Genomic DNA, 27018 nt, shown 5'->3' with positions numbered 1-27018 from the left:
GGCATGTGTCCTAAATCAATGACGAACAACTGACAATCAACCATGTCTCCATAGAGAACAGACTTGACAGGGTTGCAGATATTCACTGTATTCCTGCCGTGACAGATAAAAGGTTTATATTGTACAACAAAAGCTCAGATTAAGTTAAACCTTTAAGAAAAAAATATGACAATGTGGACATTGTTAAGCCCTGAATCCTATTAGCTCTGTGTTTAGGTCGTGTACACTGGTGAAAAAGAGAAACACAAACAATACAAAGTTCCATTCAGCTTCATAAATGGTGGACTGTCATAATTATACCATTACACTCGTCATTTAACGAGATTACATTTTCATAATCCACAACAGAGTCAGACTCCATGGCTGTAAAGTGAATTAGCAATGATAGGAGCTTTGTCGATTCTTATCTTCACAAACTCATTAGGCCTGTCAGATGATGAATGGAATCATATCTTCGGAAATTTTCGACCAAATGAATTGAAGCAGAAGCCGTTTAGTCTGTTTATCCTAAATTCTATCCTGCATTAGCTCTATATACAATAATCACTGTACTCATCTGAACTCATCAGTAGTGCTACAGACAAAATTGTTTATCAAACCTCCTAGCTACATTAGCGTGCTGTTAACCACAAATCTAGTATGTCTGCAGCAGACAACATTCCTAATGACAATTCAGGCAAAAATGGCAGGAAAATCTGAATGATATAATGTGATGCTTTTGGCTCAAGATTTTTTTTTTTTCTTTTTTTATCAAAACTCATTGTCAATTTAATAACAAAGAAACTCCTTTGCCTTGCAGTGCTTATAGATTTCAACTGAAAGCCTTCAATCTTTTAAAGTAATTCTTAATCTAAGTAAACTCTCAGGGGCCTAAACACTGCTTCAACAGGCAAATAAGCTGCAGACCTGTCCTTTATAAACACTCAACCTTTTAACTAGACAAAACTTATTTGATTAAAAGTTGGAAATCACCAGAGCATTAAAACCTAAGACTTACTGAAGCTGTTGCTGGTAATGGGGGAAATGACTCTTTTTCTAATACTGCACTACATCACTGAGGAGTAAGATCCATAGGTTCCTAGTTAATATCATTAATTCATGCCCTTTTAGAGTAGAAGAGTTGGATGGATGTTTTTTTTTTAAATTTGTTTATTTCTTGTGTTGTTATTTTTAAGGGGACTAATATATAAGCTTACACACACCTTAATGCCAACTATAAAAGTAAAAGTCACAGCAAACTCAGTTTCACTTTAGTGAATCACCATCATGTCATCCCTTTTCTCTTAAATCTTCTATAAAAACATCAAGACTAGCAGTAAATCTAACTCCTCGTAACCTGGGTAATACAGATATTGTTCATGTATGACCTCTTCATGCATTATGAACTAACAATGGACATAAATATGCTATTAATCTCTTAAGTCGACTTTGCGCCTCTGAAAGGTGAGTCATCTTTATGGCCTTTCCCATAAATCCCATGCTGTCAGAGCTCAGTCATATGCATAGGATGGGTCACTTGGCTGATGTCTCTGCGGTACAAAACAATCAGTCTTTTACAAAATAAGCTGTTGAAAGCCTTGTTATTGTTTCTAACTAGATTTAAGAGAGCATAAAAACAGATAATGCATGTATTTAAATGTCTAGGATGTAAGACCTGAGTGTGCTTCAGTGAGGTCTGTGTTGGAGTCTGTGTTGTACTGAGAGGAAGTCATTTATTGCTGTTAACAGAATCCATTTCTAAGTTAATGCTATCTAGGAAAGGCGAGGCAAATTTATTTGTATAGCACCATTCATGTACAAGGCAATTCAAAGTGCTTTACAGAGGCATATAAACACATAAAATTACATAGGACAATAGCAGAATAAAACGTTAAACAAAAGGAAAGTGCATAAAAGATTCAAGTTCAGTCTAGTGTTGTGCAGTTGCTGCCGCAGAGAAGCAAAAGAGAGGAACTGAGGAACTGAGTGAGCATTTGAGTCTTCTACACAGAAATCAGAACAGGCATTTATCATGGATGTAGACCACTGAGACAGTCAACCAAGGTGCTCTTTTTTAACATAAAGCAAATGATAATGAAAAAGTGATTAATAAATCAGATTTGCAACTACAGAGCTTAGAGTTTTATTGCATCACTGGGTATAAATTCCATAATTGCCTTTCAGTATCCTGTAATTCACGTGATTTGACAGAAATCCAAAATTCTACCAACTTCTGTGGACTCTTCTAGGGAAAACCTATCCTGTGATGCAGACTGTGGCATTTACATAGGTGTGGTCAGACAGGTAGAGGGGTTACATTTTAACCCCTCTACCTGTCTGACCACCTCTTTACTGTCATTAGTGACTGTTCACTAATGAGAGTAAAGATTTCTATAGATGTGTTTTCTCCATTCTGTGGTTTGATACAGAAGCCTGAAGAGTTCCTTGTCTTTCCCACAGTGGTGCAAAAGTTACACTTTTAAAATGAGGGATGAGGTACTTTTAGTGGCTTGCAAAAAAGCTATTACAAGGAACTGGGGAAAGACAGAATCACCAACAAAGGACCAACGGGTCACAATTATTGAAGGAATGTATTCAATGAAAAAAAATTACAAAAATCACAAACTGTGACCACAAGAAGCACAAATGGACAAAAAAAGGGAATAAATGGACTGATAACAGAACCCAGAATGGTGGAAGGACTGGATAATATGAATGTAATGTTGTGTAGTGTACCCAAGCAAGGTTTGCTTGTTCGCTTTTTGTTGTTTTTACTGATTATGTGTTTATAAAGTTTCAATAAAAACTTAAGTGAGAAAAAAAATGAGAGATGGATGACAAGATTAAAGTCGGCTACCATACAGAGGAACAATGGCAGGTATGGAGGCTGAGATGACCCATGAGTTAATATAGAACTGGACCATATGGGACCTGTCATCCATCACAGACATACACGTCTGACCTCACCCATTGTCCTACATCCTTGTCACCCCCAACCTGATGAGTCCAGGTGGACAGATCACCTGTAGGACTAAGGACAGCTCTAGTGTGTCCTTTGTCTGAGTTGTTGTAACTATGCAGAGTTTGATCCTTTCACCCCCTGAGCATCTCAGTCCTTATCACAGAAGTTTCCTTCCGCTGGTTTCTGCTGGTTTACCTTGTGTGTATAACACAGTGAAGCATCTGCTCAAGGCTGACAGATAATGAGTTCATTTTTGGCTGTGCTGTCTTCTACTCCTTGCCATAACATACAAATTGGCCCTGACAGAAGAAGCTGGAGTTCACAATGAGGAGGACATATGGCTCAAAGATCACCATGCTGAGAGACATTGTTGCCAGGCTCAGGGAATGAAAACGTGTCATAGTAACGCACCCACCAATTAAGGTCTATGAGGCTATGTTAGAATATGGACAGAAATGGGCATTCATTTCCTACTAAAATGGACCCATGATTGCTGGAGTCATTCACAGCAGGTTAACCAGCACCTGTAGACACTGGAAACTTGGATGAAGTCTAAATTATCAGACATCCTTTACTGAAGTGTAACGGGGTATTCTGGACACAAGTCTCATATTCAGAGAAATGATGCAGGTGTGTTTTTATTTCATCATTGCCCATTTTGTAGCTCCTTAACTGTAATTAATTTGTTGAGTATAGTAATTAATGGGAATACCAAACTCCACGAGGGGAAATCATTAGAAAAATCCAGATTGTAATCCAGATGATAAATAGATAGAACAGCATCCAAAACAAAAGACACAGTTGAGTCATTTCCAGAGAATACAAAATGAGAGGAAAACTCAGTTTCCAAAAACTGAAACTTTCCCTTGAGCTCATATGAATGAATAGATCACTAATTACCATTTTAGAGTGAACTGCAATTTCCCTGCATGCATGCACCTGCACAAGTGATGAAACACATTTGCATAAACACACTCTCACGACAAGGAGAGACAGCTGGGTACTCAAATCAGTAATCCAGCTTCTTCCAATTAATGTGGAAAGACTGAAAAAACACAAATGTCTGAGACGGAAAAAAAGACTGACAGGTGCCAGAAAACTTCACAAAACTAGAAAGCAGAAACATGAAATCGCTGCAGTTTTAGGTGGAATGCAAGTGAGGATATTTTCTTCCCATGTGGCGCCCTTGGCAGAGAAGAACTACACAGAAACTTATATAATGACTGGCTTTGTCATTGATGGCAAAAAACCTTCTCCTCCAAATCTCCTCAGTGCTTACAGCAGCACTGACGAGCCGTACAGCTATACAGTGACTGTCAAAGCTCTGCAGACTGACAGCAGTGATCCTGCTGCTGAGCAACACACACATGCAGAAATACACACAGACATTTAAATTGTGTTACAGGACACAAGCGCACAGACTCTTTTTGTCAAGCAGAGACTACACAACCCCAACACACTTTCACAGACAGAAAAAACACAGAGCCAGTCGCCATAGTCCAACCCTCAAAGAGAAGAGTCAGCGCTACACAGTGACAGTAGGATGCTAAAAGCTTGGCCCTGACTTATTCATGTGTCTGCTGAGAACAGGGAGCTTGTCCATGTCAAAACACTCTCCTTGGCCGTATTTTTTTGACAGTAGAGCAACGTGCATGCACTCATCTATGTTTCATGACAGGGGAGTATTTTTAGAATGGGCCTTTAAGCCAGGGCTGAACTCACCATTGTTTTAAAATGGACACATCAGAAGATGAGTTTGAGCGTTTGTTATTCTGCTGCATTTGGAGCTGATGGTCAGTTTCAGGAGATGGTCAGATTCACTTGTTGATAAAGTATGCCTCCTGCTTGACAGATATCACTGATTAGTTTCGGTGGCAAAGGCAATCACTGTAAACTAGAGCAGCGGGGGTTTTATTTTGGTGTTATCTGTTTTCCTCTAAAGACATGATGTATCACTTCCTTTACTGTTGCAAATATAGAAAAAACAAGTGGTGCCAGGCACAACAACCCCCCCCCCCCCCCATGTATTGTAGCTTATTTTGGGATGGATCCAGCTGATTTCATCATGTCTATGCATTTGCTGATGTCAGCATATCAATTGCCTCTATATATGTGCCAGGTTTGAAGTAAATTGAAACAAAATTTATGTTTTTATTTTTTATTGACATTTGAAATTTTGGCCATTATAAGTAAATGGGAGTAAAATTAAAAAAAAAAAAATCATAAAAAAATTTGAACTTTGAATTACTTTTCCCAAAATGTAATCAGATCTATTCTGGGTCACTGGCAATCTCTAAACCCAATTTGGTATGAATTCAACTAATAGTTTTGCTACTAGAGTGTTAACAAACGAACAAAGAAACAAACTAGAAAAGCACTCGGAGATCGCAGACCTTCCCCGAGGCAGATCAGCCCCCCCCCCCCCCCCCATCACCACCGAAATGTAATCATTTGTTCCTTGTGCCAGTATCAACATTTCCTGAACATTTCATCAACATCCGTCCATAACTTTGAGTTATCTTGCTAACAAACAAACAAGCAGACAAATAAACAGACAAACCCCGATGAAAACAAAACCTCCGCTGATCCTTGGAGGAGGTAACAAACCGAACCAAAAACAATACCCCTTGCCTCCCCTTCGGGGGGCCGGGTACAAAACAGCAGCGGGGACACTTGCAAAGCTTTGATCAGAGATGTACTACGCCACCTATAATCGCATCACTCAGATTTCCACTGTAAGGTTCACTGCAGCATAGATAACCCACTCTGTTCTGCTCCAGATGGTGTCACCTGCTGGCCACAAGTCTCAATGTGATGAGTCATTTAGATGAGTTTCCTCCGGGGCTCGGTTGGTTTGGGATAAAGCTGCCACGGGTGGCAGCCAGGGGAGTCGTTATGGACAGAGAAAAAAAGCATCAAGCATAATGAGCCTCATGGGAGCTCAGTTTATGTACACAGACGGATTCCTACTTTCTGCCTCCCAGGAATTCTCTCCAGAAAACCTAAAGTGCCAGGAGAACTGCAGAGCGAGGGATGTGTACTAGTGCAAGTGTATATTTACTGCCCGCTTGGCTGAAGCAGTACATTGGTAAGTATGCATGAGTGTACCTTCCCAATAACGGCTCACAACAGAGAAAATCCTAGACCAAAGAGAATAAAGGGGGATTTGTATGTAAATATAATAATATCTAGTATGTATTTTTATTACACAGTAAGTATACAGAGGTAGAGCTTTGTTCAAACTTCAATTAGTATCCAAATAGAAGTCAACAACAGCTTGGATCATTGGTTCTGCTTTGACATTTTACAGTTAAACATGAATAATGTGTGAATAATGTAATAGTACTGCATCACCTTTAAACAGTTTAAACAGTCAATGTACTGTACAAATACCTGTTCAGGGGAGTTAAATTTCATGTAGGACAATAGAAACTAATTATTACAAAAACAGCACACAACTATTATAATTTTCATAGCTGCTATAAATAATTTACTTTCCCCCTAAATAGAGATTTTCTGGTGAAATCCATGATCTGGATAAAAATCTGAGGAAAATTTCAATTTTCAGCTACAGTTGTGGAAAAAATGATTAGACCATCAAACGTCATCAGAAACAATGGTTATGCAATCAAATACTAACTCCTGTGTGTATCATGTGACTAGAACTGACAGAAAAGAAAACATGGAATGCCTAAAAGCATTGTTTTTGTCAGTACAATGCCATAGCTGTTGATGTAAGAACTGAAGTGAGTCTGGTTATTATCAAGAAAACATGGAAAATTGCTAGATATCAGCTCTGAAATTAAACTACTATGAGCTATTTTTGTTGCTCAAATTGAAGAAAACAAGGGGTGGTCTAATAATTTTTTCCATGACTGTATGTATTTGATACTGACCACACAAACACAGTTATTGCAAAGTTGTACAAAACCACTTAAAACTCCACCAACCACCAGATGAAGAAGCTCTATTATCCAGCCATTAACTATTTATTGATCTTTTCCTTGTAACTTTTAATGATGATAAAGTAAACCAAATGTTTTCACTTGGTTGGAAAATGTGCAAGACAAACACACAGGCTTGTGTTGTTGATAAGGCAGTACAAAGTGTGATTAATGTGTTTCCTGATAGTCTGTAGTCGCTTTTCCATTGACCCTCAAACTGCGCAAATATAACTTGCGCATAAAAACTTACCTAATGGAAAAACGACAATTTCGCCAAAAGAATCATTTTTCGATTAAAAGTTTTTGCATTGGCAAGAGGTGGTTTTTCAGGCGTAGCGCAAATTGTATATCACACAAAACTGCAATGGAAAGACCTTTTTTTTTGCAACTAGAGTCTGGTGAATTAAAAAAATTGATGATAACAGACGTTACAACAAGCAAAGAAGAAGAAACATGTCGCGGTATGTGTGGACACACCAGGAAAATGAATCATTTTTTAATTTAGTACGAGATAGAGGGGTAATATATAATAATAATGAATGTATCTGTAAATCAACACCATATTTACGTTCGTTGCCATGTTTATGGAATGACATCTCGTGTCATCTCGCGATAATAAATAAAAAAATCATTGCATTTGTGATATAATGGAAAAACTGACATTACACACTTCTGTTTTTTCGAAATTTAGTAAATATCAGTAAAGTTTTATGCAGATGTCCAATGGAAAAGCGACTTATGTTAGTTTACTGTGATACAAAGGTTGCATCATATGAAAAACATCAGTGATCACCATTAAAACACCAGTAGTGGATAAACTACACAAACATAAAAGGAAGAAGCCTTTGTGTGTTACTGTTCTTTGAATGCATGCGTATTTGGGAAGAAGCAGAAAATATTTCAAACTCAGCAGAGCAGACTGTTCAAACTTGGGCCTTATCCGCTGCTTATTTCACTTTGAGCCAGGGGGTTTCGTGGAAAAGAAGACTGATGCTTTGGGATATAGAAAGAACCAATCATGGGAAGCAAATCCTGTCCTACGGTGGGAGCTAAACCCAAACTAAGGTGAGAAGCCTAGTGAGCAATTGCCTTGGAAATGAAATTCTCCCCTGAGCTTTGTCATATGTCAGCGGGAAATGACAAGTCTGCTGCTGACAATCACACATGTCAGAAGAAGGCAGGGGAGGCATTAAAGACCTGTGCAGCTTTGTGAATGTGTGAATGCATGTGTTATATAGTTTTGTAAAGGAAAAGGGAGGGAGGAAGGAAAACAGTTCCACAGTTCCATTTGTTATTCTACTGGGAGTCTCATGCCTGTAGGCGTCTTAGGGGGAAGCATGCATCAATATTCCCTCATCACCCATGAAGCCCAAAGCACTAAAACAGATTTTGTTTGAGAAAACTTTCAATTTTTTGATTTTATGTCAGGGCCAGGTGAGAGACCTAAGGCTAAATATTCAAATACAGAGATAAAACACGTGCAGGGTGAAACTCAGCCTGAGTGCATGAGACCGTTCACAGGGTTGATATTTTAGTCTTATCCACTCGATTTCAATTGTCAAGTCTGACAGGCAGCTCAGTTTGAGACTGACAGAGGGCAGGTTAATCGCCTATTCTGAACCTAAGGCCAGATCAAGCATGTTTTGACGCTTGGCCGATCACAGATATGATCACATTCGCCTCCAGCTGATGGACTGGACTGACTGTTGTGACAAACCAGCTTGTAAGACTAAGTATGTAGAAACAGCAGAACTGTTTGGGCACTAAAACAACTGGACTGTCTGGACTAGTTACAAAGACACAAACTGATCATAAAGCAGTAGTCTGTCTGCAATCTGCTTTTTGGAATAGTAGATATTTAACATTTGCTTTCCTTTGCATGCGTGTGGTTTTGTGGCTTCGCTAATTGAAAGCTGTATTCCAATTAAAAATCATCTGATACCTAAACAAATTCAAGCCAATTCCAGAGCTCTATCTGATGACTCCTCTACACACAGACACTCATTAAAGACTTGGCTGAAGTTTAAATTGTAACACTGGGAAATGTCTGTGCATCAGTCAATTCCCAACAGCCTCTCTGAAGGCCTGTCATCACAATCTTAGCTTGACAGCTTAAAATCGATTGTTTCTCCTTTTCACATCACTTAGTTGCGGAGGTCCCTGCAGCGGGTGGGGGTGGAGTAGGGTGGGGGGATGCCCTGGATATAACCTCTCAAGGACATGAATTTATGTCCTGATTCCACTCTTCTTTTTAATGTGCAAAGGATGAGCCAAGTACATATACTGTTTGCCGCCTTTCCATCATTAACTCATTTCCTTTCCATGTTGCTACACAGTAAATGTTTTTAAAATGTGGAGTGGTTTTGTGGAATAAATTGGATCTAAATATCAAACAATGTGAAAATATCACAAAATTCAAAAAGATGTATAAATACCTGATTTTCCAGAGATACAGTAACAATGAACAGGAGTACAACAGTAAGGGTTATTGATGGTATGGAATCATTTGGTCTCTTTTTCTGTAATTTCATAACTGACCTATTCTCTATTATGCACTGTATACATTAGCTGATTAGCCAAGTCATGTAAACTTTGGGCTTGGCTTCTTCCTACTCCTTTAACATAAAGTATTGTTAGAGCAACAATGAAACAGTTCTAAATTTGTGTGATATTTGTTTTCTTTTTTGGTCGATTTATTTCCATATACTGGAGTGTCCTTTTAAATCTGGAATTTCTTTTGCCAACCTATGTTCGAAATAAAGTCTATCTATATCTAAATCTTTAATGGGCAGTTACACCAACTCATTCAACAAACTGAGAGGATGTGCCTGCAGTTTGTGCTTGGGAAAGTTGATAGAGGTTCGACCTTTCCATCATTCTCAGCACAGATTATTGCTTTTCTCATGCACATGCATCACTGACTGAAGCACAGTCTGGTGAACTGGCCACTGCAGACATTTATCTATCTGTACCTCAAAGTGAAACTCATACAGTCAAACTCTCTCAAAGGCATTCCAGAGATCAGCTAAAAATGGCGAAAAAAGACCACTCAAATGTAAATTCAAATGTTCTTATAATGGTAAACTGTCACTTGTGCAGTTTTTCCTCAGTATTGAAAAACCTAAAGTGAATCTAGCTGCAGTCCACAAACTGATCAGATAGGGATCAGCCATGCAAAGAGCATTACACTGTTGACAGAGTCCATCCTTACCTGTCTACGTCGCCCTGCATCTCTTTGCCTCCTCTCTGGGAAACCTCTCGAGAAGAGGACACGTCTGAGGATCGGCCTGTGTTCCGTGCATACAGATGGAGGCCGCCGTCTGTAAGGTATCTGTGACAAGACGATTCATTAATAGAGGACGTGACCGGGGTTTGGCACACATTTCAGAGTTTAGCCATATTTAAACTTTTATTAAATGAACACAAAACTAATTGGAGGAATATTAGAATATCAGATACACTAATAAGCATTGTTTCCAATTTTACCGATAATGTGTGAATGAGAACATGATGAGTTTGGAGTTTGTGTTGCTGTACATGTTTAACTATGTTCACACTGTAAATGTGTGGACGTACATACTGACTACATGGATGGAATTTAAAGCTATTACAAGATAGTCATCAGTCATGGCTGATAGCACATAAGGATCATTAGTGTTGAGTTAATTAAGCTAATAATTCAGCTAATCACCTTCTCCCTCCTGACATGTTGTTACACTTCTGTTCTGACACGTCTTTAATCCTAACAATGTTTTACTCCATCATTCCTTGCTAAATTTGTCAGCAGTTTTCCCTGCCCCAAAAGTCTTCGAAGCAAATCTCACAAGGAATGAAAGGATGTCATGTGGGAGTGTATGTTCGTGTGGGTGCGTGTGCAAAATGTGAATTTCTTTTCTAACCCACCTCCTACTAGCTCAAGGCATTTATTTCTATTGAGTGAATGAAGGTCAGAAGCCCACACACATTGTGGTGATGTTGAGTGGAAGACAGTGACTTATCTTTTCTCATTCAGGTAATCTGTCAATGTACTTAGAAACTTCAAGGTTCACGTAAATGTATTACGGGAGCCTTCCCTTTCAAAGCATTACAAAGCTATGATAGCCTTGGCTGATGAAAGCGGGCTATTTGTATTAATGAACACAGATAGGTAGGTAAGGCCTTAGTAATTTTATAAAGTCAGAGGTAACCATGTAGTTCAGCGCTTTTCTTTTCTTTTTTTTTTTTTAAATCTTTCTATTGGATTTTCATACACACATGGTAATATCTAACATGTACAATATTTCCATGTGTTCTAGTTAAAGATAGTGGACAGTTGTCTTTATACAATGTATCCTAAGAGCAACAATTTTAACCTAACCTAAATTGCTTCTATGAATGAACTAAAATTTTTATTTTGGTTTTTCCCCTGTAAGTCGCTTTGGGAAAAAGCGTCTGCCAAATGCATAAACGCAAATGTAATGTAAATGTAAAATAAGCCATTTTCCCTTCCCACCCACCTTGAAAGAAAAGACAGAAGAAAACAAAACACAAACACAGATGGAAAAGAAACAGAAAAACAAAAAGTTCAGTGCTTTTCTAGTCTAACTTTTGTTCATTATTGAAAGCTTTTGACATGTATGCATGATCCTTAAAAGCATAATTACCTGCAGTAACCTGTTGGTCAAACATGTTATTGAGTATAAATGGACTTTTCATTTGTGTGTCAGTGCTAAACACTGGTCATCCTACCCGCTTGTGATCTCATCCATCCGGCCGTTCTTTCCTAGGATGTCCCCATCACTCATGTACCCTGCCACCTCCATCTGCTTCCCTCCTTCCAGCCCTCCTCCTCCCTTCTCCCCTTGCTCCGCCCCCCTCGCCCCCGCTGCTGCTGCTCGCCTCAGAGGGGCACTGTACACAAACCTGGAGGGGTCTGAGTGCCCGCTGTAGCGCCCTGTGGTGGTGCCAGCAGAAGTCGTGCTTGACCTGGGCACAGCATAGCCGCTGGGCATTGAGGGGGCGTCACCTGCCTGGAGACGCGGGGTTTGTGGTTGGCCTAAACGCCAGGCCATGGGGGAGGAGCGTGCGGCGAGGGCTGGCAGGGTCCGCCCATTGACCTCAGTGGTTACCGTGGTGTCAAAGGTTGTTTCTAGTGTACTGTGGAGACATAAAAAACGGGAAAGGAATTAATTTTTGATGCATGAAATTAGCACTTACTAAGATGCTGATACTGTAAGCTATTTAATAAATATAGCAGTTTCCAAAGATTTTGTGGTCAGTATAGACAATCTGATAGCCTGAAACAGACCAAAATTACAGGCCATCAAGACAATTTAGACATCATATCAAGTGCACTAGCGTGTGAAGATGAAATCATTCAGCTGAAAAGAGTCTGTCAATTCTTTAGTGGAGCGCTGTCTTCATCAGTGCTGCTCCCATTAAGCCACATGCCACTTGCTCTGTCAGTGGTGTGTGTATAAATGTGTGTGTGTCTTTCTAAAGTGCCCTGTCTGTGTCTTCCAGGATGTTCACTTGAATGGAGAGGAGGGAAGAAAGTGACGGCCCAAGAAAACATGTCATAAAATCATTGTATATAATATTAAGAGAGGAGGACATCTACATTTCCATCCAACTTTCAAGTTTACTTTAACTTTTGCAACAGTTGTATGAGTCATAACATTGTATTGTTTGTTAATAGTTAATAGGAGCAATAAAAAGACATAGAGGGATGTTTTTTGGCTTGTGTTATTTCACCTTAGAATTGTTATATTGCCACGCAAATACAAAGTGAGATTTTATTGCTTTTATGTGGGAGGCAAAAATTTTAGCATCAAATCATAGCAAAGAATAAATGAAATATCCACAGGTAGAAAAAAAAAAAACACACACACACACACAGAAACGGAACCTGAAGCAAGAGAAATAGGACTGACTCAACTGCCCTGACTATCCAGTGGCCTTGACACAAATACTGCAGTCTGTTTGTTTTCTGAAGCTTTAGAAGGATTTGTTCATGTCTTTCTGAAAATGCCTCATCACTCTAGTTTACTTTAACATAGGAGCAAAATCCAAACGAATGTATTTGAAGCCAAAGCATGAACAATGTCCATCAGGTTAAATACCCTGAGAACAAAACAATCACACTCCAAGTCCAGAAACTTGCAGAATGTGGACATAGATAAGGCAGCGGTGACATCTAGCATGAGCTCTCTCTGCTGGGAAAAACAGTGCACTGCATTCACAGCTCCAGATATGAATTCAAACAGATGCTGCGGCTCTTTTAAAGTTAAGCTGCTGATGTGCATTCCAGTCACAAAGATCCTTGCGTAAACAAAGAAAATGGTGAGCTGTATTTCATATATTGCCATGGCAACAGAAACATTAATAAAGCAAGTGTAAACATGATTAAGGCTGCTGGATTGGATATGTAAACACATGCATCCTATACCAGATATCCCATGTTTTTTACAGGCCTATGCAGTTTGCACTTCCTACATTAAAACAGCATCATTAGGATAATCAAGCAATTATAATTATAATTGGTTTATTGCTCTTATTTGTTGTTGTTCTTAATCACACAGCTTTTTGTATTTTTAATCTATTCTTGTATTTTATTCTTTTATGTAGGTTTTATCTATTCTTCTGTATTTTTACTTATTTATTTTTACAGTGGTTCTATGTCTTTTAATCCTATCTTGTATTGTACTCTGTTATTTTGGTTTTTATTTATTTTTCTTTACAGCACTTTGGTCCACTGTGGTTGTTTTAAAGCACTTTACAAATAAAGTTGGATTGGATTGGATAATCGCTGTATGTAGAATCCAATAAAAGCAATACTGATATCACACATTGTACTGTATGACAGGTCAGTAATGTCTGTTTCATGTTTGTGATTTAAAATTGAAAGATGTGGATATGTGCCTCAATTCATTACATGACAACTGTAGTAAATCCTTAACCCTTTATCGGGCAAGTGACTATTTTTGGTAATTTCTGCATACATTACAAGACAGTCGACAGTAATAGATACAGTGTGGTAACAATCTCAGGTCCAATGTGGTCTACAGGAAATGTTGAATTTCAGAATATTTCCATGAGTGCCTTATAAAGGGTTAAATCAGTGAAGTGTGAGAGATGTCCTGCTTGGCTGTGTTTGGTGAGAAAGGGTGAGAAAGGGTGAACACTGCATCTCTGTGAGGCCAGGTGCCAACATGAGAGTGGCCATATTCACAACACATTTCTATCAACACCTCATAAAAGCCACGCACACACACACACACACACACACACACACACACACGCACACACACACACACACACACACACACACACACACGCACACACAAACACACAATGACACATGCACTGCCAAGAAGCCCAAAAACAACCCAAAAAAACAACTGCTTATCTGAGAACAGATCGCAGCTGAATATGGAAATACAGAAATCAATTTGCCAGGCTATAGAAATCAGAATCATTTAACTGTTCGTACACAATGTGGTTTGCTAAATCAGCTTATCTTTATCTTCAGGCTGCAGAGGGAAAAAATGGAGAAAGACAGATAAACTGTGGGAGACTGCGTGTGTGTAGGTGTTGAGATAAATGAGCGTGGAATCGAAGGATATGCCTGAGCAGCAAGAGCAAGAAAGGAAACATACCACCCATCCAAACTAGCATTTACAAACACATATACTGTTTATTGATGCGCTATATATATTAACCTGTAGGAAACAGGTCGGCAACCTTATCTAAAGAGCCATTTTAGAACAGAAATAAAAATAACATATCCCTATGTTTTACCTCTTAGTGGTGACTGTTTAAGAGGCTCTTTAGGATTAGTTTGCATAGAATATGTTGAGAATAAATCAAAGTTTTGGTGCATTCACAGAACTACAAAATAAAAAAAAAATACAGAACTACACTAAAGAAAATGCCATTATTGTGTTGTGCAGCAAAAATTTACTGGTGTGTGAATGCTTTCTTTGCAATGGAGAATACAGATGAATACCGTCAGTGTCACAAAATAAAAAGTACTCTACTATTACTACTTCTACTGCTTCTATTTTTAGATTCATTTGGAGTATAGTCAACATGCAGCTGCATAACATCAGATTGACTTTATGGTTTCATCAATAAAAGCAAAATGTGTTAAAAAAAAAACAAAAACAAAAACAAAAAACAAACAAACAAACAAAAAACCTTAGTGGTATTCATTTCCCGTTATTTTTTGACAAAGACACATGGAAACACTAGAAAAGGACCAAAGAGCCAAATGTGGCCCCGGAGCCACAGGTTGCCCACCCCTGCTGTAGGATATGCCACACATAGGAACTGTAACATCAGCTGTTCATTCACTGTGATACCAGATTGTGTATAATTATACCTGTGGGCTAGTATTTCTTTAGAGACGCTATAAATCTCTGTTTATGTTAGAATGAGGAGCTTTGTTTCTTGATTGAAACAAATCCCTTTACCTTTATCTGTTGCATGTTGCCTGCAGTTAACTTGGCAAACCAACTTATGATGCTTCCACAAGCACCTATAACAGCACCATGATCCAATGGGGATACATCACTGCTTTATGAGGCTACTTTTTGCCCAGAAAGTTTAGTAAACTATGCCAGTTTCCAATTCAGAGGCCCTACATTGCCAACACTGCGACATCTTTTCAAGTCTTTTGTCTTTTACTAACACAATATTCACTTCCCTCTCTTTGCGATACACTGTCTGGTATAAAAGCGGAACTACAACTAAAATAAATTCCGACATAAAGAGATTCCATTGTGTACAGCCAAGAGCTCAGCAGGTGAGGAATCAGTGGTGACAGCAGGGAACTGTTTATGTGCTGAGTACAGATAGATATAAATAAACTCTGTCTCTTTTCTCTCAAAGGATGATGAGACTTTAACAGGTAAATGTATAGTTTTTGTGGAGGTTAATTCATTGGTTGCAGTAAAATTAACTTCTGCAACACCAATTCAGAGTGGTACTTCAGTGGCATCTCCTCAATGAATTTTTATTTCTATTTAACCCTTCTTAAGTATTTTATCACCATGTATTGTAGTATTACCTTCTGTAATTTGGCATTTTTTCCACTAAAAATCAGTTATTTTCATCCATTTTAATTTATTTGTCATGTAGATGTTCATAAAAGGTTAGATTAAAATTGAGGGTTATTATATCAAAAACAGAGAAAACAAAAAAAAAGGAACTTTTTCAGCAAAGATATCATTAACTGAATGTAAATCAAGAAGAAATGTCAAAGTGATGTATGTAATGAATGAATGTAATATAGTTTTCAAAGAATGAGTCACTCATGTCGAGTTTCTCTGTATAAGATGAAAAATGCCACTGTAAAAACATACCTGTCTAGTCTCTAGTAATGATTTTGCAAAACCACTACCCTGTTCCAGTTCTTATATTTAACCCATAAACACCCAGTGTTACCTTTGTGTCAGTTCCCAAATGATTTTTTTTCTATATTTGACCTTCTTTAAGTGATTTCTCCCCATTTATTGTAATATTAGCTTCTGTATTCTGTTTTTTTTTTTTTTGTTTTTTTTTTTTGTGAAAATCAGGTATTTTCCTATATTTAATTCACTGATTGTGTAGATGTTCATAAAAGCTCAGATTAAAGATGATGGTTATTATATCAAAAAGAGAGGAAACTAAAGAAAAAATTTCTTTTTCAGCAAAGCAATCATTAACTAAATGTAAAAGCAAGTGTGTCCATCCTCTGTCATTGATCGAACTCCATGGGTTTTACTGGTGAATCAATGTTGTAGAAGATGATGGTGTTTCCACGGTAACTACAGAGCCTCTGAAGGTCCAAATAGGTCATATGTGATGACAATGAAAAGATGAATAACTGTATTTTACACCAATTATTTACTTGTATTGACGAGATTAGTGTATCAGCAGGTATTAAACAGTTTGTATCAGTAGGTGCTTTTGGTCGATGGTGACTGTTTGGGCCTTTAGGGGTTAATATTGTTTTTGGGAACATAGTTCTGTTATTTGTTCCTCATTCACATATATATGGTACCAGCATCTCAGAGTTTGGTTCTTTGCTGATTGGAAGAAGTTACAACTAATGATTTTTTTTTCTTTTTTATTAATTTTGGTAACTTTTCTATGAAATACCTCCATCATTTCATCAATACATCCATCTCTCACACACATTCACACGCTGTCACTACTGCAAGAACTTAACAAGTCACTTTACATTTTCGGTCGAAGACTGAAAACTCATCCTGTCATCAAGTCTCCAGTAAAACCTTCCTCAAGCTGAATAATGTCACTTCTCTACAGCCAGACTACTCCCACAAGAACATCGTCAGTGACTGAAAAGTGCGTCTGGCTGGGCCCCATCATTACCGTTAAGAATCTGCAATTGTAGTTGTTGAGAACTTCAAATTGCTCAACTGTGAAGAGACAGTGCGTAAAAAAAAAAAAATTACATGTGAAAAGGAAACTGCACTTACTGAAGAATCCACCCCTCAGTTCCAAAGCAATAAATAACTTAGCCAGACTCTTTGTTTCTGTTCTTCAAGTGTAAATACAAGCAAATCTGAACAGGTGAAGCGACTATGTTCAAAACATCATCTGGCAGCTGTTGAATTCCCAACGGGACAAGACAGAGATCCCCTCAGCTCAAGCAGATGACAGAAAGAAATCTGGGCAGATTTCCTGTTTGTAGAACCAGGTTTACCCTTGAACATTTCTTCACACCACTGGAGTTGTTTCTTTTCCATTCAAATGTCAATCAATACCATTTGTCATTGTCTGGAACAAAAAGAAAACACCAGAGGGAAATTAAATGTGTTTTCTTGATCAATACATATTGTCTGCGGGGGCCCCGACATGTTCAGACTTCTTTATGAATTCTCTGGATGTGAACTGATGCTGCATCAAAGTAAACAGGGTCAGTTCAAAGAAAATGGGAGACATTGTCTGGACTTCTCAAACAGGTTCCAAGAATTTAGGAAACATTATCTGTCACTAGCCCCCAGACGGGCTGCACCTCCGACAGCTCACATTTTCAGTACAATTTAAACCTTTTCATGATAGATGTGAAACATTTGGGGGCAGAGAAATGGAGCAAAATGGGAAAAGTTACTTTATTTATTGTGTTGGTTTATTTAATAGGGACCACACATATTTATGAACATTGTTGTGTAAAAAAATACACCCATGTAAATATGGCAGAATTAGTAAAAATAACTATTTTTCATCAATAGTCCCTAGGCAGGTGACAGAACAAGACATAAAACAGCCAACAATGATACAGCATTCATTCACTATAAAAAAAAAATCACATAAGGACATTGACATCATTTATTTATTTATTTATTTTTAATCTATTCTTGTATTTTACTCTGTCATTTATTTATTTATTTTATTTTTCACTTTGGTCCAATGTGGTTGTTTTAAAGCGCTTTACAAATAAAGTTGGATTGGATTGGATCATCACAACAAACAAACAAAAACACAAATGGACATATACTAGTTAGGCTAGAAAACAGATTTTTTTTAAGCTTGTGTATTCTAACTTTGACAGACATGTGAAATCAAGTTTGGATAAAGCCAGTTATTTTAAATGTCAAAAATCAAATGTATATTGCCTAACATTAATAAAATACAGATATACACAAATAATTGCTTATACAGTCAGCATTTGTATCAATATGTTTGTATGTTTGCATTCCATCGCAGAAGGGACAAAAATACAAACAGTATAATGACAATGCTATACACATGCTGACTACACTGGTGATAGGACTCATTAGATGAGAAAAAAAGAAAAAAAAATGACACACTTAATTACATGAATAAATAATCTCTTGTTTAACCCGTAAAGACCCAAACATCCATGTATGATCAAAAGGATCTACTGATCTAAACTGTTTAATATCTGTTGATCCACTAATCCTATCAATCCATGTACATAATTGGTGTAAATTATAATTTGTCATCTTTTCATGATCATCAGATATGACCCATTTGGATGTTCAGAGGCTCTGTAGTTACCGTGGAAACACCGTCATCTTCTACACTGATTCAGCAGTAAAACCCATGGAGTTGGATCAATGACAGTGGATGGACACACTGGGTTTATGTTCAGTTAATGATAGATTTATTGAAAAAGTCACTTTTTCTTCAGTTTTCTCTTTTTTTGATATAATAACCCTCAACTTTAACCTGAGCTTTTATGAGCATCTACATGATCAGTGAAATAAATACAGGAAAATTCCTGATTTTCACTAAAAAAAACACAGAATACAGAAGATAATATTACAATAAATGGTGAAAAATCAGTGTAGGAAGGTTAAATATAGAGAAAAATTCATTTTCTCTCTTTTTGATATAATAACCCTCAACTTTAATCTGAGCTTTTATGAATAGCAAAATGATCAGTAAATTAAATATAGGAAAATATCTGATTTTCACTGAAAAAAACACAGAATACAGAAGATAATATTACAATAAATGGTGAGAAATCACTTAAGGAAGGTTAAATATAGAGAAAAATTCATTTGGGAACTGCCACAAAGGTAACACTGGGTCTTTATGGGTTAAATATAAAAACAGGAACAGGATAGTGGTTTTTCAAAATCATAACTAGAGACAAGACCAGGTACGCTTTTACAGTAGTATTTTTATCTTATACAGAGAAACTCGACATGACTGACTCATACTTTGAAAACTATATTACATTTAATGTTTGAGGTAAACACTTTGACATTTCTACTTGTGCTCGACACAATATGATGCCTATTGTGTTTCTGTTGCGTTGTGACAAGTGTAATACGTATGTTTCAACTCAAAGAAACATTTATTTAAGCTAAAGCTGCTCTTTAAAAAAACGGTAATAGTGGAATATCATTTTAAAGCTTTGTGTCTGCTGGACATGTGGACACACAGTTGACAGAGCGTATAAACAAGTATGAAGGTTGAATCACACAGAGGGCGCAAACAGTGAGGGGGATGAATATGACATGAGCGTAACAATGATTAATTACTTAAGGTGCTTCAAAGCTTCACAGTGATTATAGCTGTTTCTTATCCAGCGGAGAGATTAGGATGGTCGGGCCAGGTTTTTTTCATGGACTGAATTGACACGTACATTCTGAGGCTGTTTTCACATTCAGAATAAAAACACATAGAGAATATTCACACAAACTGGAACATACCCAGGAGCTGAATTCCATTAAATCCATTCAATCCACTAAATTGCATGATTAAAAAATGCGCCAAATCCCCCACACACAAATGTAGACACACTAGGCATGATACTAATATGGATGTGCAATGATCAGTTTTCACATATTTCACGCTGACTGTCCTTATGGCCCTGATGCATTTGAATCAGACTTCCGTTCCCAGACCAAGTATCCTTGTGGGTCCCACTAGATTAAAGATGGTGGTAAAACAATGGCAGTGTATTGATCGCGCCTGCTTTAGAGTCCTTTGAGGAAAAAAGAAAAGGAGGAAACACACACACATGCGCACACACAGACTGCCATCTGTCATGGCTGTCGGCTGCCTGGCCACCATCTTCCCCCGTAAATGGGGCAAAACACACAAAATAATAGACTGAGGGAGAAGGAGGAGGTGAGCTGGGTACCACTGCCCAGGGAGATGACATAAACCAATGGTTATCATTTTGTTTTCGCCTGAGCTGCAGTGGATGCTGTTAGCGTTCAGCTTGCCCATGGATCAAAGATGAGACAGTGTTTGGAGAAGCTGGTTGTCCATCAAACCCCTGAATGTCATTACATGTGTGTCAGGTGGTGAGGAAAGTAACGCTGGATTTTAATTAAAGTCAGGAGGATGTTATAGTAATAAATGGAATGGCAGACGCACTGTATCTCTCTATTAAATCATTGTGATGAACTGTACGGGCTGAGTCAGAGATTGAAAATTACAGATGCTTTTATTTTCCAAGGACATGTAGTTGAAAAGAAAACTGACTAAGATAATTGGTACTGAGACATGAGGCTGTGATCACAAAGGAAGCGTTTTCTTTCTTTGTGGTTATTTTCATTGGTGTCATGGCATGTAAGGGTCTTCTTGAGGGTGTGTCTTTTATTTTTATCGAGTGATGCCAAGTAGAACTCAGCAAGAATTAAGTCAGTGTGAAAAAACAGTCTCTGAAAGAAGTCGATTATTTGCTTTTGATGATGATTCTGGTTTTGCTGCTCTTCCTGCTTTTTTTTGTCAATGCCAGGAGAGGATATTAGAAGCCAAAAATTCTTTCTGCTAATTAATTTAACTTATTTATTTCTGTTCAGTGGGTTGTGATCTTTGAAGCGAACATTTGGGCAGTGTTATGGTTCCCAGAACAGGTTAAGCACCACTAATCTAATGCCAGTAAAGACACAACCACTGACTTAATTAGATTTTTGGAGCTGATTGAGGCTCCAGATTCCTCTACACTAAATGAAATTATAAAACTTTAGAAGATTTTACAGGAAACTTTTTAACAGGATATAAGCAAATGCACACATAGACATAAAAATTCTAAAACCCTGCCAGGTTTGTTTGTTTGTTTGTTTGTTTGTTAACACTCTAGCAGCAAAATGCTTGGTTGAATTCATACCAAATTTGGTTTGTAGATTGCCAGTGACCCAGAATAGATCTCATTACATTTTGGGAACAGTAGATCAAAGTACAAATTTTTTATGAATTTTTCAAATCTTTTTTTTTTCCCATTTACTTATAATGGGCAAAATTTCAAATGTCTGTAGCAGCAAAACTGCTGGTTGAATTCATTCCAAATGGGGTTTATAGATTGCCAGTGACCAAGAATAAATGTAATTACATTTTGGGAAAAAATAGGTCAAAGTTTCAATTTTTTATACATTTTAAAATCTTTTTTTCCCCATTTACTTAAAATGGCTGAAATTTCAAATGTCTGTAGCAGCAAAACTATTGGTTGAATTCATACCAAACTGGGTTTATAGATTGCCAGTGACCCAGAATAAATGTGATTACATTTTGGGAAAAGTAGGTCAAAGTTCAAATTTTTATGAATTTTTAACTTTTTTCCCCATTTACTTATGATGGGCGAAATTTCACATGCCTATAAAAACATCAGTTTTGTTTGAATTTATTTCAAACTGGGCACATATATAGAAGCAATTGATATGCTGACATTAGCACACACATAGACATGATAACATCAGCTGGATCAATACCAAAATAAGCTACAATATGTGCGAGGAGTGGGATTTATTGTACCTGGCACCCCTTGTTTGTCTTTGTTAACCAAAACCAGCTCTAAAACATCCTTACATGAACTAAACGCCTTAAACAAAAGCATGAATTAGCCACCACTGTAAACACATCATGGTCAGTATGCCTACCTGTGGCTGATTTGTGTTCCCCGTAGACTGGACATGGTTTCTTCCAGGTTCTGCCGCAGGTCAGCGATGTTCTTCACTGTCCTCATACGTCTTGTCTCAGGGTCTTCTCCTGAAAACACACATTTCATAAGATTTACAGAGATGCACAGACTTGCACACATTTTAAAACAAACAGCACTCACCCGCACCCACGCAAGCTACACATGCACAAAGATACAACATAAGAAGTGATGAGGACATCTGACATACAGCATTTCACAGGATGACATTTCACTGAACCTCCGAGCAGGGGTAACAGAATGATGACAGCCAGGAAGAGTGAACATCACTAAATCCTGTGTTAACATTGAAAACCATACAATAACTGTGCCTGTCAGCTAAACGGGCTGCACCGCATGCAACGCTATCACTTGAAAAAGAGGATACATTATTTTCCACAGTATTGACATTTTTCCTTTGGGCCAGCACAGAAATGTCGTGACATGACACCACACACTCCTGCCTGCAAAAGCAAACTATGTCAGAGCTCCTCTGCCTCTCTGTCAGCCGTGGCACATAACGCTGCCACTTCAGTCCACCACTTTCCTCCCTGATCTTCCAGCATCTGTGAAAAACACTGCAATGAAAGCCCGTTGGAAGGTTTTATGTGTTTCAAGTTCCTCATTTACAGATGAAGCCCTTGTTTCATGATGGCATTAAGCCTATTCTAATAAGTATGGGTGGGCATTGTTTCACAACTGTGAGCTATGGGCGCAGACCAAGTATCTGCTTGTCTGCTCCAATTAAGCCTCTCTGTTAGCTCTTCAGTTAGCCAATATCTGCAGGCAGGTGTCACAGAATGGGTAATTAAGTGGCATGAGACACAGTAGATGATCGTCACACTTCTTCTCTGTTTAAAGGTGCTTTTTTTTTAACTTAACTGCCTTCATGTTAGAGATGTACGAGCCAACAGATCTCACACAACGAACTAACAATGCAGCCTGATGGTAAAATGAGGGTGAGAAGCTGTGGTCTGTCCCTGTGAGGTGATTTCAGTACTCTGAGCGCACTACAGTGACGGCAAACTACTGTGATTACAGTGTCTGGGGCAAATGAAGGCAGATGGGAGCAGTCGAAGGTTAAAGACCCCAAGCTACTTCTGTGGTGCAACTCAGTGGACAGTGGAGGAAATGATTAACTCAGGTGTGACTATGTGTGTACACTGTGTACAAGATAAAAAAAAAAAAACAACAACTTAGATTTAGAAGTGTTCATTTCTTATTATAGGTTTTCATACATCTGTAGACATGCTTATTTCTAGATTTAACAATCTTTATTCAAGAAATCTTGTCAAGTGAAATTCTCTTGCTGTATGGACAGATATTTGACTTGCTTTGAGTACTTTTTTTTTTCTCAAATTTAGTGTTTTTATCTTGTTTTTAGACACCTTTATTGAAGTGTAAAAACAGCAAAAACACTTCCTGCAAGATGGCTTCAAGTTTCTAAAAATCAACTTTAGTCTCATCCCCCACTTTCATTGCTAAAATATCAGCTGATCTTGTGTGCTGACACCTAAATTTTCTGTTTTTAGTGAATGCTCTGTGACACCATTGAGAGTCTCATGGTTCACAAGGTCCAATGATGGTGCAGTAGTTAGTGATATTACTCTGTGAATTTTAAAGTCTCTTTGCAGCAGATCTTTCTAGTTAGAATAGTCAAGGCTGTCTTTTACTTGTGCATCATAAATCAATATGGAGGTGATTTGTTTTGGGGGTTTTTTTGTAAATATGAGGAAGTCTATTAAAATAGTTGAGAAAGACTTGACAGGGCTGGTGAATCTCATTTTTATTCTCTGCGAGCCTCTTAATAAGGCAGTTTCGTGACTCTAAGATGATGAAAAAGCTTAGGACAACAACAGAAAGAATGACTGAAAATTGTACGAAGATTTCATACAAGGAATATATGATGAAATTGAGGTCATGTTTTGTACACACACAGAGTGAAGGTTATATGAGGATGCAGCTGCTACAGGAAGTAAAGAAGAAACATGTAGTTCATTGAGACGAACTCTCAGACTCAAAGGATCTTTGATATTTGACTTTCCCTTTTCAGTCTTCGATCTCTCCTTTCAGACATCCCCCCCCACCCCCACTCCCACCCCGCCTCGTCTCACCAGGGCCCCTTCAACACAGATCCAATTACAATCATATTACAGAGTGACCTGAGGAGATCTGGCCCTGGAGTCTCCATCATGAACGGACACTTCATGCAACATTGAGGAGCACCCTGAGGCATGTGTGTACATTTATGGTTTTGTCTGTGTGAGTGTGTGTGTGTGTGTGTGTGTGTGTGTGTGAAAGAGAAAGAGAGAGAGAGAGAACGAAAGAGAAAGAACAATTGAGTCCAGAAGCAGAGGGATAACCTGCACAGAGTAAAAGTGAGCTGAACACAACTACAGGCCTGACACAAACCAACCTACTCTACAAACACACATACAGTAGAACAGTGTTTTTCAACCTTGGGGTCGGGACCCCCTGTGGGGTCGCCTGGAATTCAAATGGGGTCACCTGAAATTTCTAGTAATTGATAAAAAAAAAACAAAAAACAACTTACTAATAAAAAAATACATGGTGAGTTGAGAGACAATCCCAATACATAAAACACATGACAAACTGTGAAGCTGAAACTGAAGCACTGTGGTACTGTTTATCTTTCAAATGTTCATTGTGGTCAGTTTCAGATGCTGCAGCTCTTTCATAATTCATAGTTTACGTTATTGTTTGTTCAGTATTAATTGTCAGCCTTGTAAATCCAAGCTGGACTGACTGTACATAAAACAATAAAATTCTCCCTTTGTGCAGTAATCTACACCTGGCTTTTCTGCCTCCGTCCATAATTATATGCATTATATAGACTATATGTTCTCTAAAATTAATGTTTGTTTGCAACATAGTATAGCAAACGGTTACATGATCAAAAACAAATACATTTTAGCAAAAGAAAAAAAGAAAACATTCCGTTTTGAGTGTGTGGGGTCACTAGAAATTTTTGATGTTAAAATGGGGTTCACGAGCCAAAAAAGGTTGGAAACCACTGCTGTAGAGCCACTGATTTACAAAACGTATTTTTAGTCCACATAAGCAATGTCCCAGCATGGCTACTACATCTGGATCAAAATAGTACCTGCTTATACACAGGTAAAACTGCTGTTTCCATTTCAGTATCCAGCAATTCAGTTAGGTGAAAGGCCAGAGGGAAAAACCCACAAAACACTCATTGGGATTCAAGCTGTCGTCCAGCTCTTGGCTGGGAAGGAATGTGGACGAGCCAAGCTGCGATGAGGCCAGTGCGGCGAGGGAGTGGAAAGGCCACGGAAAGAGTAAAAGGTACACACACACAAACCATACACATAAGGAGTGCAGAACAAACACTGCAGCAGATAGAGTTGACACAACATAATGCAAATGAGTGCCGTTTGGGACTGACACATTTTTACACACACTTTAGTGCAGACTCACACACCCACACACATACTGTACCAGCGGCACCAATTCACTCTCTTCCCCTCTGTCTTTCAATAATGCATGTTTGCTAGTTCTGATGTCCCTCACTCCAGCTGAATACTATTCAGGAACCATCCCAGCCTAATTATGATACTAACAAAGGCACACGCTAAAGAAAAAACACACAACTTAACATGTTTCTATGCCAGTCATATTCTTGTTTCAACGTTTTGTCACGAAAATAGCCTTAATGAAGCTTTGGCTGTCAGTCATTTGCAAGTTACTGTGGCAAGTCTCACACAGACACATCGATGTAATTTTATGGCCCTGTTGCAGCACATTGAGAGCTTGTTAATACATATCAACGACAACCGCTCCCTGAGGCTAAAAGCGCAAACTGCCACGACAGCAGCTGGATACTCTGAAAACCAAGCGCAATAGAGTGAAAGAGTTTTGAAGAGATGCAAATGCCTCCTTAACTATCTTTCAAATGCACACACTCTGTACAAAGGCATGGCTCTAGAACAAAAGAAATACCAAATACAGAAACTAAAAAATATAATCAGAAGATATTTATCACATTGGCTGTGTGATTCAAGCCTGTGAAGGGGGTGCAGGTACCAAAAGGAGGTGTTGATTTTCCATCCTCCAGGCATTTCTGCTTTATGCTGCATCATGCTTCTACCTGCTTAAAGCCATGCAGTGAAAATCAGCAATAATCTGATCAGTGCAAAAGCTCACACTGCTACACTGTGCATTTTATTTACTTTATCTACAGAGTCACCATAATCATCTCAGTTACGTCAGAAATGGTCTGTCTCATCAGCTAAACCTACCCCTCCCACAGCTCTTCCTTCTGATATCAAACTCAGGTATATGTTTCAATACTCATTCCAAAAACACAAAGCAAATTATAGAGTAGAAATTACATATCACACACTGCTGCTGGTGGAGTATAGTATGGTACCTGTGGGTAGAATCCATGGATGCATAATGGAAGGCTCTAGGAGTCAAATTCACAGTAGAGCACTTAATGATGCTGCACACACAGCAGAAACATTTACTGACTGTGACAGTGAGCGGATGCATGTGACAAAAATGATCTGTATGTGAAAGAGATCCTTTTTTATCAGTCTGTGTTCATGTGTTCAAACTACATAGAAGATCTGTGGGTGAGTATGTGTGAGACTTGAGTGAGTGCCGTTGCCTAGTAGTATTCTGTCAGGAGGATTAAGAAAAATAACCAGCTTACTGAAAAGCATTTTCTTGCATATTCTACGCAAGTTCTCTTTTTAAAACCTATC

At 38.2% G+C, this 27018-nt stretch overlaps 1 protein-coding gene across 6 annotated transcripts in view; it reads right to left on the bottom strand.

The window, feature by feature from the left end:
* The window catches only part of nav3 (neuron navigator 3), a 187387-nt gene that overhangs the window by 49996 nt on the left and 110373 nt on the right, over nucleotides 1-27018 (bottom strand). For 5 of the 6 annotated variants that reach the window (XM_030149179.1, XM_030149180.1, XM_030149182.1 and 2 more), the window contains exons 10-12: nucleotides 22233-22341; nucleotides 11614-12021; nucleotides 10097-10216 (exon numbers count right to left, since the gene is read on the bottom strand). In XM_030149179.1, coding sequence (XP_030005039.1) covers nucleotides 10097-10216; nucleotides 11614-12021; nucleotides 22233-22341 — 637 coding nt within the window. The remainder of the gene's footprint in view (nucleotides 1-10096; nucleotides 10217-11613; nucleotides 12022-22232; nucleotides 22342-27018) is intronic. The other variant, XM_030149183.1, reaches the window with a different exon arrangement.

The sequence above is a fragment of the Sphaeramia orbicularis genome, chromosome 12, assembly GCF_902148855.1.
Source record: "Sphaeramia orbicularis chromosome 12, fSphaOr1.1, whole genome shotgun sequence".
In the NCBI taxonomy this organism is placed as follows: Eukaryota; Metazoa; Chordata; class Actinopteri; order Kurtiformes; family Apogonidae; genus Sphaeramia; species Sphaeramia orbicularis.
The sequence above is the reverse complement of the archived record's forward strand: the minus strand, read 5'-3'. Positions and strand labels throughout refer to the sequence as shown.